This window comes from Mus pahari, chromosome 10 (genome assembly GCF_900095145.1).
Source record: "Mus pahari chromosome 10, PAHARI_EIJ_v1.1, whole genome shotgun sequence".
NCBI classification, from domain to species: Eukaryota; Metazoa; Chordata; class Mammalia; order Rodentia; family Muridae; genus Mus; species Mus pahari.
Genome location: NC_034599.1, coordinates 115,857,877 through 115,878,437, shown reverse-complemented (window position 1 = coordinate 115,878,437; position 20,561 = coordinate 115,857,877). Strand labels below are relative to the sequence as shown.

The following is a 20,561-nucleotide window of genomic DNA, read 5'->3' as shown; positions in this document are numbered from 1 at the left end:
CCTGCGCGTCATCAGCCCGCGCGGTGGCCGCTCCCGCAGCCGCGGCTGCCGCCACCGCCTGGAGCTCCATGGGCTTCTCCTTCGCACCGCCCCGTGTGAGGCCGAGTCGGGCAAGCCGTGGCGCCCGGTGCCCGAGCCATCGCGGACGCTGGAGGCTGGGTCCCGGGGCAGCAGCAGGCGGCGCGGGACTGCTAGCTGCCTCCAGATTGACGGTCAGTGCAGTGGGGAAGCCCTAGAAGGAGGGAGGCGCGGGGCCCCAGACGGGACTCGATGAGAAGCGCTCAACCCGAGCGCTCGGGCCGGAGTCGAAGTAGCCGAGCGCGCGCACGTGAGACACTTCAGGAAGGCGGAAGTCGTGCTGCCCATGAGGGACCATCTCTTCAACCCCCTCCTAGTTGGTCCCTAGGCTGGCTGACTGGTCGGGAAGGGTCTGCACCAGGAATGGGGCGCCAGCTTCTCAATTTTCTCACTCCTTCCATTCCAGGGATCGATCTCTGTCCTGTCTTCCTTTATCCTTTCCTCCCCTACTGTCCATCAGATAATGACCCAGAGCTTTGCAAGTTACCCTTGCCCCGTGCGGTTGCTGGAGTATTGTCCCAAAGAGAGTAGGGAGAGTGTCTTGCACTTCGGGATGCCTGGATGGAAGGGATCGCCGGGGAAGATGGACAGCTGCATGAAAGAAAACCGACCCAGGGAGGATATGGGACTTAGGTTATCCAGAAAGGATGCCTGCAAGGTGAAGCTGGGGTCATAGTGATGGGCCCTTTAAGGAAGAGAGAGGATATGAACCAAGTTTTAAAGGGTCTCTATGGGAAAATGAGGGGAGAGTTGGTAGAGACTTAACTTACCTGGTGTTCTATTTTGAACAAAAGTAACCCTTCAGCTTAATCATCTAGAAATAAAAGGTGCACATAGCCGGGTGTGGTGGCACACGCCTTTAATTCCAGCACTTGGGAGGCAGAGGCAGGCGGATCTCTGAGTTCGAGGCCAGTCTGGTCTACAGAGTGAGTTCCAGGACAGCCAAGGCTACACAGAGAAACCCTGTCTCGAAAAAAACAAACAAACAAAAAAAAAGAAAGAAAGAAAGAAAAGGTGCTGGCTACTCTTTAATCCCAGCGTTTGGGAGGCAAAGCTAGGAGGATCTCTGAGTTCGAGGTCAGCCTGCTCTACACAGTGAGTTCAAGGACAGCCTGAGCCACATAGTGAGATCCTGTCTTAAAGACGCTCTCCCAACCAGTCGGAAAAAAGGCTTTTCTTCTCTTGTGCTAACTAAATAAGTAAATAGATCACTGACCAGAGTCTTCCAGGGTAGAAGGGAAGGCTCTTGTAAGCATAGCCCACAGAGCATGGTGATTAGAGTTGTCATAGTGGATTACTGACTATACTGAGATTTCAAAAGTAACATTAAGTGCCTGACTATATTCCTAGGTACTGAACTGTTAGCTGCTGAGCCCTCAAATGATAGCCTTTTCTTGATAGACTGGACAAGAATTTCCTGCGTCCATACATAATACTACTGGTGCTCCTGAGAAGGCTTCCTGTAGGGTTGGACTTTGCCCTCTAGGGTAACTGGAAAAGGTGGAGCCAGAGGGTTTTCTTCCTTTTGTGGAGGAACAGATGCCACACTTGATATAGCACCTAGACACCATCTCTGGTTGGACAACTAGATTCTGTGTGAGGAACTGGTGAAATAGCAAGGGACTCCTGCTATTAGGGTATCTCATGCTAGAGATTACTGGGAAGAGAGACCATTTTAATAGTATATAGTGGTGTGGGGGTGGGGTAGGATGAAGATTGAAAAGTCAGAAAAGATACTGGAAGAAAGTTTGACTTGAAAGTTTAAACACTACCATGAGTCATTTTCCTGGGAAAAAGTCTTTTGGCATATCTTCAAAAGTGTATTAGTGGTGGAACAGTAGCATGTGCAAAGGCCCTAGGTTCCTTCCCCAGCACCACACGGGCATATGCTAACCCCTGACAACTGGCAACAGGTTCTTTGTGAAGAAGGGTCAGTGTTATTTATTTGGTGACTGATTTTATGAGTAATAGCTGGTATTAGGTTCAGAAGACTTCAAGAAACATAAACAGTTTAAATTCTCTTCTGGAACACTGCTGCCATCGCTAGTTATTTTTCCTATGTGCTGCTAGAGCATTTTCATCATATTCATTGAGTGCATTAGATGTCGTTAAACCTCATAACTCATAGTTCTTATTTATTGAAGCAATTCAAAGAACATATTAGAACCAGAAAAATGGAATAGCCAAGGATGGCACATTATATTATGTTATACCAGTTTGCTTTCCCATTTCTCTTGGGGTTTTTGTTTGTTTCATGCTGTTTAGTTGTGTCTTTTATAAAACCCTGTGCTCTATTAACTTTCTATGACACTGTGTGGTGCTTATTGTATGCCAAAAACTTTACAAAGATTCAGTTCTCACAATAGCCTTATGAGGGCAATTTTATAGTTTAGGAAACGGAGGCACAGAAAGCATAGTGTCTGAACAAAGTCACAGAGCACATAACTAATATGTAGCAGAGGCAAGATTTGAGTGGAGGCTTTGTGGCTCCCAAATGTCACTTTCTATAGCCTCTCACAAACTCCATGTCATCTGCCAGGGGACCTAATGCAACATGCCCATGTTTGTTATAAGGCTGGTAACTACCCTGTAAAATACTGCTCAGTTTCAATTAATCAATTTTTGATGCTGGTGCTGGAGGCTCATGAGTCCTGGGAAACCATTCTGTCATGGAGTTATATCCCTAGGCCGCAGATTTTGTTTCAAAAGCAAGGATGGCTGTTCTAGCCTGAATTCAATTCTCTTGAATCCTCTTTCTAGAAGAACATGGAATGTGATTAAGTCCTGTCCCTGTTTAGTTCACTTTATCAGATAAAGGAAAAAGTTATGTACAAAGTAAGGCTAAACTCCAAATAGCTAAGAAGAGAGCCCTCCAGAGCAGAATCTGGTATATCTGGAATGAAGGGAAGGGTTGAATGTATAATATGCATGCTTAGAGAGCCAAACATTCAGGAAGTGTCCTAATAATGCCTTTGAATACTTGACTTTCTCATGGACCAAAGAACATGAAGAATTAGGCACTTGCTTAAATGTCGTTTAGGATTTACTATAGCTGAGGAGTCCAGGCCCTTGAGCTAGTACATGAACCAGATAGTAAAATGAAGTACTCAATTGAGCTGGTTGGTAATTAGGGCTGTAATAAGGCACTAATTGTGCAAGTTAAGCACCAAGTACAAGAGGGAAAAGAGCTGCTGCTAACAGCAATAACATGTAAAGTAGAAGTAAATATGTCCCACCCACCCGGGTTCATTAAAGCTATAAAAGCTATTTAGCAGAAGCACCTGGGGCAGTGCTGTGAACTCTTAGAACCTCAGCAAGGGGATGTTTCCTAAGGATCTGTTTCCTTTGCATTCTTTGCATTTGTCCTGCCTGGGCCTTATTTATGAATACTAGATGTAAACAGCCTTTCATAATTTAACCTTGGGTCTGCATGTCTTGTCCTAGATCTTGTGGTTTGGGACCATAGCGATGGAAAAATTGGTAGCAATACATGAGCCACACTTATTTCATTATTAGAGAAAGGCTCCTCCATGTTTCATGTTAAGAGGCTGACCTGTCTGAGCTTCATAAGGTCTTGTGTGAGAAAAAGAGTCACATCCCACTCTCCAGGTGTATCATACACCACCCTAGAGCTGTGCTCAAAGACTGAAGTTTAACTGGGGATAATATTTCAGTATTGACCTAGAAGGGAAAGGAGGTTGACACCATGCCGCTTCTAGTTACACTTTTGAAAATCGTTTGCTTTCCTCTTGGGAAATTTCCTGAGTCACTTAGCCAAGTTACTCCTGGCAGTCAGATGCGAAAGCGAGAGAGCTAGAGGCAAATATCGGTGCTCTCATCATCCCATCACTTTGCAGGAAAGTTAGGAAATCATATTTTTGTAGTCTCCTGGGACCTGTGGCCTTCAGGAGCACAAACACTTGATTGAAGTGTTTGGATTTTCTTCGATGACTAAGGCCGTTGGTTGTCTCCCATTCAGTGTCAGGGTGTGGGAATACCTTGGGTGAGTTCAGTCTCTCACCTTAACAAATTCAGTTTAGTACCCCTAGCCACAGTCCTGTTGTAGTAAGTCTTTTTTGTTTTGTTTTGTTTTGTTTTGTTTTGTTTTCGAGACAGGGTTTCTCTGTGTAGCCCTGGCTGTCCTGGAACTCACTCTATAGACCAGGCTGGCCTGGAACTCAGAGATCCACCTGCCTTTGCCTCCCAAGTGCTGGGATTAAAGGTGTGCACCACCACTGCCAGGCTATTGTAGTAAGTCTTAACCTTGGCACATAAAGTCTTATTTCCAGACCAAGTCAGTAGCAGAGAATCCAGAAAGACAGGTTGGTTAGGAAGATAAGGATCTGTAGTGTACAGACTCCTGGGCTTCTAGTGCTGTGCACTGGGCTTGGCTGCTCACTTGCTTTGTGTCTAGAATCTTTTAGCCCCACTTTATCTCAAACTACTCTCTTGCTAATTTATAAAACTCATACTAATTCTGGACCTACAAAGATTTAAATATTGTCTTGATAGCTAAGTGGGTAAAAGTGCCAAGTCTGACAACTTCAGTTTGACCTCCAGAACTCACGTGGTAGGAGGGAAACTACTCCCACAAGATGTCCTCTGACCTATGCATGTATCATGCATATCATGCATGGTAAGTACATAAACATACACACACACTCTCTTGCTCTCTCACACACACACACACACATACACACACACACACACACACACACGTCAGGCAGGAGTGAGACCCTATCTCAAAAATACATATAAACTGAGAAAAATGGCTTAAAATACAGTTTAACTTGGAGTGTTTGTTTTTTGAGCCAGGCTCTCTATGTAGCCCTGGCTATCCTGGAACTCTATGGACCAGACTGGGCTCAAACTCACAGAGATCTGCCTGCTTCTGCTTACTGGGTGCTCCTTGAGCTTCATCTCTGAGCTCTGAACAAGCTGACCCAAGTTTGGAAGAGGCCAACCAGTCTCAGTGGATTTCCAGGAGGTTTTGTTTCAGAGGGCTTGTAAGTTGCTTCTAGAAGAAGGAATCTTCTATTGGTTTTTCATTTTGCTTTGTTGCTTTGCTTTTTGTTGTTTTGGGGTGAAGGCAGGTGTTGAGGCCCAGGCTGGCCTGGGTATAAAGAAATGTCTTTCTTTGCTCTATTGAGCATTTCCAAAAATTGGAAATGTAATGGTCATTTCATTAGAAAGAAACATTTGGCAGGGTATGGTATGGCACATCTTTAATTTGAACACTCAGAGGCAGAGGCAGGTGGATCTTTAGTGAATTCAAGTCAATCAGAGAAGTACAGTGAGACCTTGTCTCAAGAACAAAAGGAAGGTGGCCAGTGAGAAGCAGGACAGGAGGGAACCTGCCCGACCATTTTCTGGGTTTTGATGAACCTTAATACAGACAAGGTTTGGGGTACAGATGCGACATTTACCTTTTTCCCTTTACTTTTTTTTTTTTTTAATGGCCAGCAGAGAGGAAGTGATCTTGACTGCGTGGGGGAAGCGATCTTGGCTGTGTGGGGTTCCCATAAGGGAAGGGAGAGCCAGGTCAGCATGATTTGCTCTGTCAGGCTCTGGCCGCACCCTTACCTTTGTGGGAAAGTAGTGGTTCATTCTGTTATTTTAATGAAATGTTTCAAACATAGTAATTCTTTGTTCATTACTGGATTTTTGGAGTCTCATCAGAAAATGGGCACACATTTCATAGTCATTTGGCATCGTTAAATTTAGGTTAAGTGTAGCTCAGATAAATGCATTTTCTGCTTGCCTGGTTAATTTTTAAAAAGATTTTATTTATTCATTTCTTGTCTATGCATATGGTATGTATTTGTGCCTGATATGGGTACTGAGAACTGAATCCAGCTCCTCTGCAAGAGCAGTAAATACCTAACCAATAATAACTCCAAAATATTAACGCATCACATAAACCCTAAATACAACTTTATCTTTCCTTCCCTAACAATTATAAGTACATTTGCTCTTCCACTTTCACCCCAACTAATCATATAGAAGTTTAGGATATAACAGTCCAAGAGCCTTCAAAGGCCTAAGAAAACAAACAAGTTTAATTTCTGATAAAGACTATAAGACTATATCCTACATCTATTGAATNCAAATCAATTGCTTTAATTAAGCTAAGACCTAAACTAGATTGGCAGGAGTTAAACCTACAAAAATTTAGTTAACAACTAAACACTTTATTTCTGGCTTCAATCTACTTCTCCCGCCGATCAGGAAAAGGACGGGGAAAGCCTTAGTAGAGCAGTTTCTCTACACCCATGACTATCACCTTAAGGCTTTGGTAAAAAGGGAGCTTAAATCCTTGTGTTTAGATTTACAGTCTGAGCCATCTCTCCAGCTTCCTTTCCCTCAACCCCCATTCATTTCTAAAGCTCCTAGGACCTGGGCCATTCACCTACAGAGTCAGCTTGTGAATAAATACTTTTTATGATTGACTCTAAAGTGGACTAAAAGAGTCCAATACCAAAAACAGTTCCATTAAACTGGAGGTTGATGTAAATTCTCTAGGTATAGTTCAAGAAAGTTCAGAAAAGATGCCAGACTGTTTGAGATGACATTTTAAGTGACTGTGAGGACTGAAAGTCACTTAACTCTGATAGAAACTAGTTTAAACAGGAATTTAATGTTTAGGATGAGTTTAAGGAGAATAGCAGCCAGGCTATTCCTTTCAGCATCCATCGTGATAGATTGGCTGGGACTGACCGAGAGTCTCCCATTTAGGAGTTCCTGCAGCTTACTGGTGTATCTATATAGTTTCTACTTGTAGGGACCTAAATGGTTTAATCATGATGGTTGTTGTTGCGTGTATATTTAGATGATCCTTGTCTTTATGACTAGGGAAAATAATTGGGGAAGATTTGAATTGGCTTAACCAGCTTGGCTCATTGCCTTTTGCTACTGTTACTTTACACGGCCTCAGATCCACTTTCACGCTGTTAAGGAATGCACTTGTGGGTGGGAGAACTAGATTGGATGAGTGGGTGTAATGTTTTAGAAACAAAGTCTTCACACAGTGATTTAAAAAGGATTCTAAGGATTCAGAATCAGACCTGTCTGAAGTATTTCAAGACTTCAGGAGGGGATATTGCCCTTCAAGAACAGATGAAGTAGAAAAGGACCAGGGGTACTGGCTGGGATGAAGGTAGTAGCATGTGGGTCTTTGCTCTTTTTTATTTAAATATTAAATTTTTATTAATACATTGAGAATTTCATGCATACTTACAATATATTTTGAGAATTTGTGAGTTTATGTGATAGTCATACCTTTGATTGCAGGACTGCAACCAGATTTTTCTTAGGGCAAGTAGATAGAGATTTGATAGGGATTTGCCCTTATCTAGCAAGTGATCGTTAACCATAACCATGGTAGCTGGACTCTGCCCATAAGTCCAGCAAAGCCTGAGTAATGGGTCACAGTAGGAAGTCCTGGAGCTGCCCATCTGTGAGTAACACACCTCAAGACCTCAAGAAGCAGCCAGCAGTCAAGCCCCAGGAGCTCTGGGCCACAGGCGCCACTTCATGCAGTGCTTGCCTGCCTGTGGTAGAAGAACATGCTTGCTGTCAAGCACAGTGACTCCTGTGCTGTATACAAGACTCTGTATCAGAAGAAGGTGGTTTGATTTGAGTTTCTTAAGCACCAGTTTCAAATATTTTGGCTTTGGCTTATAAGCCATTAAGGACATTTTCACCTAATTTCCTCTCTCTCTCTCTCTCTCTCTCTCTCTCTCTCTCTCTCTCTCNCNCACACACACACACACACACACACACACACACACACACACACACACACACCTCAAAGTAGATTCTGACATGTATCATACCATCTAAGCTTTCGAGCTTGGAGCATTAAGAAACTTGCTGCTCTTCCAGAGATCCTTACTTTGTTTCCCGGCATCCATTTCAGGAGTCTTCTGTAACTCCAACTGCAGGAGATCTGATGCCCTCCTCTGACCTCTGGGCATGTCCATGTCCATGCACATGCCTACACACAGACTCATACACGTACAATTAAAGACTGGGAGCCCCAGCACTCCCAAATGCCTTCCTCCACTCTAAATCCCCTGTCTTCTTGCCAAAGGCTTTGTTCCTGTGCCTCTCTGGACCTTGAGTATTCTTCTATCAGGTGAGAATTATTAGTTTCAACTAGTGATTACTAACACATGGTGGGAGAGCTCCTTTTGATGCTATAAAACATCCCCAGAGTACAGTGTAGGTTGCTATAATTAAGATTGGGAAAAGATCATTTTCCTCAGTCCTTTGGTGAAGAACTAGTAGCCACTTAGAGGAACAGAAAACCTAGCATCACCAAAATATGACTAGAGCAGGTTGCCTTAGTGCCCTTGGACTCCTTGGCTTTTGGACTTCTTGGCTTCTGCTCAGTCCTCCCTGCCAGGTGTCCAGGCCCTCCTCACCTCTGTCTGTACTTCTCACATCCCACTCTTCATGAGTCCTTACTGTGGGATGGACAAGTCTGCTCATCTCGCTCTTCACTCACGTGGCTTTGTGATTTTTTGCTTTGTTGTTGTTTTCATCCTGCTTACCCCATGTGGCATTACTTGTTAGTCACCTGTTTGACAAATTCCTTCATGCAAACACTTTGAATTTGAGCACATAATGCATGCAGCCAGGCTGCAGAGCTCAACAAAATGGGGCTTGTAAGTCAGCCTAGGAAAACAAATGAGCCCAGTCTTCCTGGATGGGCGAAGGGGGAGCAGAGCAGGGCAATACCCACACCATTGCTACATATACAGCTGAGAATGAAAAACTGCTGAAAGGCAGAATGAAGTTAACTACCTCTGTCACTGGGTATTTAATTTAGTGGTCTCCCATTTATGAAAAATACAGCCCTCATGATAACTAGAGCACTAATGTGAAAGATGACAGGAGGATGTGCTGTCAGGTCAGTGGAGTGTTTATTACTGACCATCTACATCACAGAGGAAGTCACGATGATCTGTTTCTTAGTGGGTGGCGATTGGGTTCATCAACTTTTCTGTAAAGATTCAGAGTAGGTACTTGAGGCTTGCATGTTGATACAGCCCCCACCTTAGCTGGGTAATTCTTTCACCAGGCAGAACCACCAGAGGCAGTCTGTAGGGTTGAGCTTCAGTGTAACTGCTAGAGCACAGGTGATAAACATGCAGACCCACTCAGTGGAAGAAAGCTTGTCCCTGGAGTGTGTTGCTCTTCTGTTGTAGGATATTAGCTATTTATTGGGTTTGATTTGTAGTTGAATAGAACTTAAGTTCTAGAATTTGCTAGGCACAGGTTAGTTCCCATACTTTCCTGGTCTTCAGTTTCTCACTGTCCTGCTTAGTGCTTCAGAAAGTGAACCAACATCTTTTGTTTAGGCAGCACTGAATTTTTCTCAGAGAGCAAGAGCAGGATTGCTCAGCTAGAAAATTTTGGTTGATGACCAAGAGACATTGTGTCACAACAGAGAAAGTTACTTACTCTCTGTATGTTACAGCTTTGTTCTCCAGCACTGTGTTCCTGCTGTGGGACAGCGCTCTAATTTGTTACTCTGTTCCTTTAGCTAGGCATGTGACACACACTTAGCTACCTGTCTGTCTTGAATCTTATGCTAATTTGGAGCAGAGCTGGACTGTGCATGATCAGCCTAAGAAACATTTCACTCTTTAGCTTTCCCACTTTCATGACTGTGCTCTGTTCCAACCATATCTTCTTTCTAATGGGGAAAAAGGAGGATTTGAGTTTAGGCTAGTCAAACAAAGCCATTGAAAACCCAGAGCTTTCAAAAGACCATGGGCTGGGGCTGCACATGGTCATTTCTTCCACTGCAGAGTGACTTGCTCTCCAGAGATTAAGCCGCTGTGCTACATGTGCCTTTCCATGGTTTCTATATCTGGGAATGAGCTGAGCCATCAAATTCCCAGTGAGAATTCTGGTTAGTGTCACAACAAGTATAGCAGCTGAGAGGAACAGAGGACGTCTCTGTTCTCTGTTCTTTAGCCCGTTGTGGATGGACATGCAATACTGATTCTTAGTTAATTCTCTTTTTTTGTTTGTTTGTTTAAAGCTTTTTATTTATTTGTATTTTCTTCTTTATTTAACCAAACATGGTGGTCCCACGCCTTTCAATCCCAGCACCCTGGATGCAGACATAAGTGGATCTCTGTGAGTTTAAGGACAGCCTGGTTTACAAAGCAAGTTCCAAGACAGCCAGGGCTACACAGAGAAACTTTGTCTCAAAAGCCAATAGTAATTATTATTATTAAAGTTAGCATACAAAGTAATGATTTCCTTATGGCATTTTCATGCTTATTTCACTATACTTTGTTCTGTTTCATTCCCAGTTCTTAGTTATTATCTCTCTGGAGGTCAGTGTTGTAACTGTTAGGAAGAAAGGTGGTTAGCCATCACTTTTCCACTGGAATAATGTCTTTTGAAGAGAATATTTGTGCACAGCCAGTGAGCTATGCAGGATGTTCAACATGGGCCCCTCCCCAGAACCCTCTAGCTCTGGTACCAACAACTCTGGCAAGGGCAGTGCTTCACATGTGGGAACATAGTGGCTTGTGGTAAGAAATACATTTGACAGCACTTGGGAGGCAGAGGCAGGTGGATTTCTGAGGCCAGCCTGGTCTACAAAGTGAGTTCCAGGACAGCCAGGGCTACACAGAGAAACCCTGTCTCGAAAAACAAAAACAAAAACAAAAAACAAAAAAAAAAAATTGAACACACTGTCCAGTATCTCTACTCTTGCCCCATCACTCACAAAGAGAGCAGAACTCAGAGCCTCTTGCCCTAGAAGCAAGCCATTTCAGTTCAGTGCTCCCGGATTTAATAATAATGGACTATTTGCCCAGTGGTCTCACAGTCAGGGAGTCTTAGGCTCTAGTCTAGGCTCTAGTTGCTGTACTGCTGTCTGACTTGCCTGCTCTTACATTGCCCTGTCTGGTCTCTTCATTCTCACCTTCATATGAAGATTTAGGGAAGGCATTCTTGCTTTACAATGGTGAGGACAGAGTGAGCGGGCAGCCCTTAAGTGAAGAGGTGCTGGGGCATTATCTCCGGGAGGGAAATGCACATAAGCACTTGGCTCACTTTGGGAGGGTTCACTTGTCAAGTGTCCTTAATGCTAAAATAACACCATATTTCTGCTCCCTTTCCTTTCAGATGCCAGTATGGACAGAATAGCTTATGATGCTTATCCCTACCCATCACTTCCGAGACATTGAGCGGAAACCAGAATACCTCCAGCCAGAGAAGTGTGCCCCACCTCCCTTCCCTGGTCCTTCGGGAACCATGTGGTTTATCCGAGATGGCTGTGGCATTGCTTGTGCCATTGTCACCTGGTTTCTGGTCCTCTATGCAGAGTTTGTAGTCCTCTTTGTCATGCTGATTCCATCCCGAGACTACGTGTACAGCATCATCAACGGAATTGTGTTCAACCTGCTGGCCTTCTTGGCCCTGGCCTCCCACTGCCGGGCCATGCTGACGGACCCCGTGAGTATGTCTGGGCTCATTTTGACCAGCCCACATTCTCTCCCTCAGGCCCTGGCATGGCCATAGCCTGCATGCTCCTCCCCCACCCCACCCCACCCCCCATGGATCTTAGGAATGTGTAAAAGGGTTGACCAGGGCTGGGTGGAAAGGTAAGCTGCTTCTCATTGGAGCTTTAGGGACGAAGCTTATGGGGACAGATTGAATGACACTGTCTACACACTGCTATTGGTGTTTGATAAGCCTTCTGTGTCAAGAGGAAACCCAGCCTCTGTTTGCAGGATGTAATCAGATAACCTTAGAGACTGGGCCAGATGTTCAGAGCAGAAAGCAAGCAGGAGGATAGTGAAGACCTGGGTGGATTTGATGCTACAGCAGGCCACATCCAGTTTCAGAACATAGATAGATTTAGTCTTCACTTAGCTTACACAGGAATCCCTTTTTAAGGTTGGGTGTGGGTGGCACACACTTTTTGCCCCAGGGAGGCAGAGGCAGGTCGATGCCAGCCAGGGCTACATAATGAGACACCTTGTTGTCAGGGGGAATGATTTCTCTTTTCCTGAAAAGCTGGCCAGGCCTGTTTGACACTGCAACAGACACCTCTGAGTATCTACAGGTAAACTAGTGTTCTATTCAGTGAATGACGTAGATAAATATATCAACTGAGGCAAAGGCCTCTGAATATTTCTTATATCCTGAATCAAGCCCTCCTGTCTTCTCATTGTATTGAATGGGAAATACCCATGCAGGTAACATGGTAAAGCCCTCCCTGTGGATTAACTGTTTTAGTATGGGGGTGATAGCCATTAAATTGAGAAAGTTCTGCTAATGGCCACCACAGTTCCTGTGAACCTCAGGAAAGTACAGCACAGACCACAGGACTGAGCCAGTTATCTTCTTGAAGGTGGATTATTAATCCCTCTCAAGGTAAAACAGTTTCCTAGCTCAGTTACCTGTGTGACTGGTTCAGATAGAATTGCCTGGTGCCTGTGACCCAGTGATGGTACCTTCTAGAGAGTGGAAATGTTACCACCTAAAGAAGTGGAGAGCTTGTATATTCTTGAAAGTGCCCATACACAAGGGTATAAAAGAGTTAAAACAAAGATTTATTCAGAATTTTGTGTGATGCCCTTGCTATTGGAGACAGTGAAGGAAATTATATTCTTCTCTTCAGCTCACAGTTCAGTACCGGCTCTCCCATCAAGATGCCTCTGTTGGAAAGACAGGTGAGGACAGCCCTGACAGAGGAAGTGTAGTTTGCTATGGATAAGCAGGGAGGGGTGCCAGTCCAAGGTTGGTGCTGAGAGATGAGGGGGAATCCCCCCACAGAAAACAGGCAGTGGCCCCTCTCCACAGCTCGTCATGGGGTGGGAAGACCAGGGGCATGGGTTTACCTTTGGAGTCCCTGCAGTTGTGGAAGAACAAACATAGGAGAGGAAAACATCTAGAGCCCCAATTTTTATTTTTATTTTTTTATTTTATTTTTTGAGACAGGGTCTCAGTATGTAGCTCTGGAACTCAATGTGTAGAACAGGTTGGTCTCACATTCAGAGATCTGCCTGCCTCTATCTCCTAAAAGCACTGGGATTAATTAAAGGTGTGTGCCACTAAGTCTGGCTATAAGAATTTTTAACTAAACAGTGACAAAACCAGAGTATCTTTGGACAAGAATGTCTATAGCAACAGTGCAAGGCCCTGCTGGGCACTGCTGTGTGGATAACAGTTGTGTTGACTAGATGCCAGCCCTGCAAGAGGTTCTTTCCCAAGCAGCAGGTAAAGCTGAGAATAAAAGGCAGACAAAACCTCTGCCCTCTGGACCCTCACATTCCAGTGATTAATGAATTGATAATGGTAGAATTGCTAAGTGCTGTCAGAGCAGTGGGTGGGTCTAGTAGGTTTTAAAGGTACCCCACTGGATCAGGGTAATCCAAGAAGGCCTCTCCGTAGTCATGCCATTGGAGCTGACCTGAATGGCCTGAAGCTGCAGGCAAAGGCATGGGAAGATTTCCAGACAGATTCAGGCAGAGAAAGGAGGTTCAGAGGCCTGAGCTTGGAGCATGAGACTAAAGCATGGTGAAACAGGCCACAGAGACAAGATAGCACCAGACCTTGTAGGCTCCTCAACCTTGGGGAGACAAGTGCCAAGGACATTGTGCTGGCAGTGAGGTTCAGGTGAGACTTGCAGGATGAGACTAAAGGCATGGGCAGCCATTTAGAGAAGACATGGCACTAGCTTGGATCAAGCTAAGAGGACAGAAGCTAATGAACTTGGAGCTTATTTTAAACCACTGGTTATGTTGTTGTTTCAAGACAGGGCTGACAGGGTTTCTCTGTATAAGTCCTGGAACTCTTTTTCTAGACCTCATAGAGATCTGCCTGCCTCTGCCTCCTGAGTGCTGGGTTAAAGGAATTCACCACACCTGGCTAAGTCATTGATTCTTAAGTCTGGCTACATGGTAAAAATAATCAGTGGAGGTACCTGCCCCCTGCTCTCGGAGGTTCTATTCTAGTCTTTGCAGGGGCAGAACTCTAGGCATTAACACACTTGAAAATGCTCCTGGAGCCACCAAATTCCAACCCTGAGAAAAACTAACAAATGGATATTGATCACAAAGAAAACCTTCAGTCTGACCAGGAACAACTGTGGATGCTGGTGCCACTTGTTACACCATCAAGGACATGAAAGATACAGGAGTAGCGGCTCCTACCCCATTTTCCTTAACTCCTAATTGGCCTGTGCAGATGACAGATTTTGGAGAATGACAGTTAACTATCATGAACTTAATCAAGCAGTGACTTCATTGCAGCAGCTGTGGTGTCCTTACTTGAGCCAGTTAATACGTCTCCTGGTATTGGTCTACAGCTCTTGATTTAGCACATGCTTTCTTCTCAGTACTCGTCTATAGAGACCACCAGAAGCAATTTGCTTTCAGTTGGCAAGACCAGTAGTACAGCACTTTACCTGTACAGTTTTAACTTTCCATCCCTGTGTTATAACTTAGCTCTAAGGGAGCTTGATCATCTGTTTCTTCCACAGGATAGATATAGCACACTGGTCCAAAATATTGATGGTATGCTGATTAGACCATGTGAGAAGGAGGTAGCAACCACTTTGGACTTGTTAGTAACATTTATGAACATGAGAGGATAGGAAATAAATCTAACCAAAATTCGGGGTCCTTCTACCTCAGTGAAAGTTTTAGGAATCCAGTGGTTTGGGACACATGGAGATATTCATTCTAGGGTAAAGGATATTTACTGCATTTGGTTCCTCCCACCATCAAGAAAGAAGCACAACATTAGTGGGTCTATCAGATCCTGGAGACAGCACACTTGGGTGTGTTACTTGGGCTCATGTACCAAGTAACTTGGAAAGCTGCTGGCTTTGAGAGGGGCCTGGAATAGGAAAAGGCTCCTCAACTGATCCAGGCTAATGTGCAAGCTGCTCTACCACTCGGGCCATATAATCCAGCAGACCCAATGGTAATTGAAGTGGCAATGGCAGATAGGGATGTTGTTTGGAGCCCTTGGCAGGCCCTTATAGGTGAATCACAGAAGAAACCTTTGAGATTTTGGGAGCAAGACCCTACCATCATATACAGACAACTTATTCTCCCTTTGAGAATCAGCTCTTGGCCTGCCATTGAGCCTTAATGGAAACAAAAATTTGACAATGGGCCACCAAGTTACCATGCAACCTGAGGTGGTTATCATGAGCTGGGTACCCACCAAGTCATAAAGTAGGGTGTGCACAGCAGCAATCCTTTATCAAATGGAAGTGGTATATATGTGATCAGGCCCAAGCAGGTCCTGGGGCACAAGCAAGTTACATAAAGGAGTTGCCCAAATGCCTCTGGTTTCTAGAGGAGGTGCCCTTGAAGATGCCTAGACTTGGGAACTCGTCCTGTCTTGGAGCCATTTCTACCCCTTGCCCCTCACCTCTTTGCTTTCTCCATCTCTTCCTGTCCAGCTATAGATACATACATTTTTTGGCATTGTCTTTCCCAGAAGACGCTGAAAACTGAGACAGTCCCTGCTGCCAGGAAGTTTAAAGCCACACATGCACAGTTGCCACAATTGCATGACTCTATGTGGTCAGCTCATTTCTGCCTTTCCTTTCCTTGGGCCTAACCATTTATTAACCCCATAAATTATTTCAAATCCAAGAACTGAAGAAAGGTGTGTTATCAGTCTGCTCAATTTGACCACAATGCTAAGAAAGAGAATTAATCTGCCTGTCAGTAGCCCACTTCAAGACCCTGTGAACCCCTCTAAAAAACACTAATTTCTGTGACTGTCTGAGAACACTGTAGTCTTCACTATGCATATCATCAATGGAAACACTGGGCTCAATTTAATTTATCTGGTATTTCTTTAGGGAGAATTTATCCTGGTGTGTTCCCTTAGCTGGTTAGGGTCATCCAGGGTCAGTGTAGGGTTCAGAATCCTCTTTATGTCAAGGAGTTCTTCACACCTGCCTCTGAACAATCTACAAAACTAGAAGAAAGCCCTCCTTGCTCTAGAGAGGGGAAAAAAAAATCTATCTGGGTCACCTACCTCCAACCCTTGTGTACATCTCCTGGGACATTTTTGCTCAAACCAATGGTTATGCGTATGTGACACTAGCCTTGATATAATTTCAGTTATGTGTATGTGTAAGTAGGTGTATACACATTTGTGCCAGTGCCTGTGGAGGCCAGAGGTATTGTGTTCCCCCTGGAACTAGGTGTGCGAGCCACCTCATGTGGGTACTGAACTCAGGTCCTCTGCAAAAGCAGCAAGTATTTTTAACCACTGGGCCATCCAGCTCCATTTCTTTTTTTCTTTCTTGTAATATGGTCTCAACATGTAGCCATGGCAGGCCTGAAACTGGCTGTGTAGATCAGGCTGGCTTTGAGTTCAGAGACCCACCTGTTTCTGTGTACCACCACACCCTCCTCTTCCTCCTCCTCCCCCACTTCTTGTTCTTCCTCTTCCTCTTCCTCCTGCTGCTGCTGCTGCTTTTCTCCTTTTAAATTCAGTCTCTTGTTGGGAGTTTCTTGTCTCCACTGCTTTCCTTTGCATGCTCTATTCTAGACGTGATTGAAACAAGCTTGCTTGCTTGCTTCCTTCTTCCTTCCTTCCTTCCTTCCTTCCTTCCTTCCTTCCTTCCTTCCTTCCTCCCTCCCTCCTTCCCTCCTTTCCTCCCTCCCTTCCTCCCTTCCTTTCTTCCTTTCTTTCTTTTTTTCGAATCAATGGTAAATTAATCACTGGGCATATCGACTGGAATCCTAATCTTGTAAGCCATATTAAATCTAAATCCTCTGGTGGCAATCTAAACCAGGAGATACTAGTAGCTACATCTTCTCCTCTCACTTTCCCTGTCCAAAAACTACCCTCTCTCTCCAGCCTCCTCTCTTCTGTCCAACCCAGAAGCCCCACCTACTCACCCAGTGATTGGTTTCTTTATTCATTAGGAAAAGGTTCTCAAGAAGTCACCTGAGTACTGACTCACTCTGCTTTCTAGACCGCCAGTCCTGGGAAAGTGGAATTAACATCAAAGTACAAACAACACCAGGGCCATCCACAACACTTCCTCCTTTCTGTCCACTTAAAAGACTTTTATCTCACGTATAAATTGAGCACAACTATTACCTTTTTGTAATTTATAAAGTACAAGATAAACCTAACACCCAGTCCACAATTTTTGTCAATTAAATAGAACACTCTGTCATCTATCCTAACTTAAAAGGCTTATAAATCCATATGTTACATACTGGTTTAGTTTGTACATTATCTGAAAACTATCTTCTCAAATATTTTTTCTCAATGTTAAATAGTCTGGGTTGGCTATGAGACTATAAGTAGTCATTCAACCCCATCAGAAATCCAAGGGCGGCCAGTACTATCTGAAAATATAGGGAGCCTAACACAGCTTCCAGAACTGAGACAAACTGCAGAGACGGTTGCCTACCTATCCAGCCCCAGTAAGTCAGGAAGTTGGAGCATCAGCCTTCAGCCTTCTGGCCCAGGATATTCTGATGGACCTTGATAAACAGAGACTTTTAAGGACTGGCTAATTTTGTCTCAGAAGTAAGCTGTCCTAACCTGAAACTTGTGTCCTCTCAAGGACAGTACAGGTCTGCAGGAGAGATGAGCAGTTTCTGCTCAGTGGCCACCTAGACACGATGTACACGTCTGGAGGTATAGATGCTCAGCTGTGAAACAAGCCTGATTTTTAATTTTCTTATTCATGTACTGTTAATACAGTCATTGGCAGTAGAGTGTGATAGATAGCACCAAAGCAATAAAGAAAAAAAAAAGCTTTTCTCAGTCTAAATCTCTTATTAAAACTACCTAGTAAACATGTTTGTGCCTCGTCTGTTGCCTGGGCCTGAATCCTCAACCTGCTGTCCCTTAGCCACATGTCCTGGGGGTTGTCTGACTCTGCTTCACTCAGTTCTATAAAACGAGGGATCGCATAGTCTCTGCCCATCCGTAGATTTATTGTCAGAGTGCTTTCAGTCACAAAACATTTGGAACTATGCCTGTACTTTATAAGCACTCAATACATGTCTGCTGTAGCATTATTTGGCTTAAGTATATTGAATGCAGGCCTAATGCCAGGCCCTGAGTAATTTGCTAGGCTATAGGTTGAAAGACACTGCCTCTGTCCTCTTGGGAATTTACAGTCATGTTGGAGATGTGGTGTGTAATTTTACAGTGTGTCTCAAGAATGTCAGCTTAGACTGTGGCTGTCAGAGTTGCTTGTAGGGTCCTGCTGTGGGCAGTTCCCCAGGTTCAGGCTCTTAGGAAGAAGACACTGGTTTTGAAATGGGTACCGAGGACTTTGAATGCTTCTTGCCAAACTTCTAGAGGGCTTTAGATGGTGCTAACATGTTGTCCTGGGGACAGAAGAGAAGCTTGAGACATGTGTGGTGCTTTTTCAAAAGCCCTGGCATGCACATGTGCACATGCACACGCGCGTGCACGCGCACACACACAAGAATGACAGCATTGTGTCAGGAGGAACCCAGCATTAGATTGGGGCAAGGGTAAGGTGTGGCTTGTGCACCTGGCCCAGGAGCTCAAACTCTGATCCATAGTCACCAGGGAGCTAGTGAGGTCTTTATGACAAAAATCATATGGGCATTCACAATTAGAATGTTTACCCTGGAAATAATCAGGAGCAGGTAGGGCCAGGAAAGCCTGAGATAGTGGTGTGAAGAAAATTGTGGGATTGAGGGCAATTTTAGGTGGAACTAGCCTTAGCAGAGGAGATGAAGGGTGTAGCAGACTGAGAAAACCTGAAGATAACCACTAGATTTCTAGCCTGGATAACATGTGGCAGCTAGGATACCACTGAACAGGAGAGTAGAGGGCTATGCCACGCCTAGCAGGGAACCTCCAGCAGCTCTTGTGTGCTTTTGTGGACTGTTAGCCGTGCCTCATCTTGCTTTGTGATGGGGTTGATGTCGTTTCAGTGTTCACAGCCTACTGAGTACCGAGAGAAAAGACTTGCAAAGTGCTTCACGGTGTAGGTGATGCTGCTCTTGGGTTACCAAGTCAGGTTTTCCTTTCCCTCTTCTTTCCTCTATTTTCTTTTGTAAATAAACTATAAACAGGCATTTATCAGTTTGGAAATGAGAGGAAAACCCAGTGTGTTTAGATATGTAGGCTTTGGCGGTCTGCAAGCTTCAGGAGATTCCTGTGATGTGTATAAAGAGTAGAGGAGCAGAGTATCTCAGCAGATATTCCCACCCATGCCCTGCACCAGTGGAGGACTACGCTCAACAAAAAACAGAATTCCTCTCCATGAGGTAGTAACAGTTTCCACAGCCCTGAGATTCGAACAGACAAGTGTGGAAGAGGAAATTTTGGTGGGGATTGGGAAGGGACCCTGCTAGAATCCTCAAGGCACTTTCATCACAGGCTCAGGTGGCTGGACAGGTGGGACCTTGGTCTGATGGGAGCTACTCTTCTGGGAGTTAGTGCAATTGGAGGCACACTTTCAGGAAGTCTCGAATCACCAGCCGACTAATAAGCAAGCCATAGTTAGAATATTACATGAGGCTCTGGTTACAAAGGGGCTTCCTCTGGCAGCCCTGTGTGGGCTCTCTAAGGTTTATAGGAAATTCTGGGAGCTGGTACCTGCAGTACTTTACTGGCCTGTCTCACTGCATCTGTGTCTGCACTCCACAGCTCCCATCATTGCTTCTTTCCAATGTAGGAGAACTGTTATTTTGGCCAGTGTTTGAAGTCACTTTAGCTGGAGTCTGTTCCCTGTGAGACATCTTGGTTGCAAAAGCAAACCACAACTTGCATGCATCTTTGCATTTCTTAAGAAGTTCTTCTCAGGCTGGCAAGATGGCTCAGCTGGTAAGAGCACCTACTGCTCTTCCAGAGGTCCTGAGTTCAAATCCCAGCAACCACACTGTGGCTCACAACCACCCGTAATGATATCTAATGCCCTCTTCTGGTGCGTCTGAAGTCAGTTACAGTGTACCTATGTATAATAATAAATAAAAAGTTCTTCTCTTCCTAAAATTCTTCTATAGGATAGATCCTAACAACCAGCTCTTGTTCCTTCTGCCTCGCTGGCTTGCTCCAGTTTGTCAGACTTAGTCAGGGGGTGGGGGGAGTGGTGCTCTGTGTGAAGCCCCAACCCCTACACACACCCTCTAGATCCTATTTGATTTGTTGTGCAGCACAGGTACACAGGCTTTGTTCCCTGCTGCCTTTGCACAGCAGTGCTATGTAGAGTCTGGGTGTATTGTAACGCTTCATAGCATCAGTGTTGGTGCACTGCTAGGCTCCTAATCTGAATGATCATATCCTGAGCACTTGGCTGTGGGCAGCACCATCCAAGCACCTCCCATAAACTTCCTGTGTGCCGTAAATCCCAGGTGTTGGACGGATAGGCCACTGTCGCAGGCCCCCACACTCCGTCCCGCAGAGGTGGGGCAAAGACAACACGTTCGCCAAGGCAGGGTTCAAGCAGCTTCCGCAGCTTCCCACTGCAG

At 44.8% G+C, this 20,561-nt stretch overlaps 1 protein-coding gene across 4 annotated transcripts in view; it reads left to right on the top strand.

Annotated features, from left to right (window-relative positions):
- The first annotated feature begins 11 nt into the window (after positions 1-11).
- The window catches only part of Zdhhc3 (zinc finger DHHC-type containing 3), a 40,530-nt gene continuing 19,980 nt past the window's right edge, over positions 12-20,561 (top strand). The window contains exons 1-3 of one of the 4 annotated variants that reach the window (XM_029542759.1): positions 12-212; positions 7,895-8,215; positions 11,233-11,562. In XM_029542759.1, the coding sequence (XP_029398619.1) occupies positions 11,257-11,562 (306 nt within the window). In that variant the 5' untranslated portion in view covers positions 12-212; positions 7,895-8,215; positions 11,233-11,256. Of the gene's footprint in view, positions 213-7,894; positions 8,216-11,232; positions 11,563-12,733; positions 12,786-20,561 lie in introns of those variants that run through there. The other 3 variants (XM_021206200.2, XM_021206201.2, XM_029542760.1) reach the window with 3 other exon arrangements.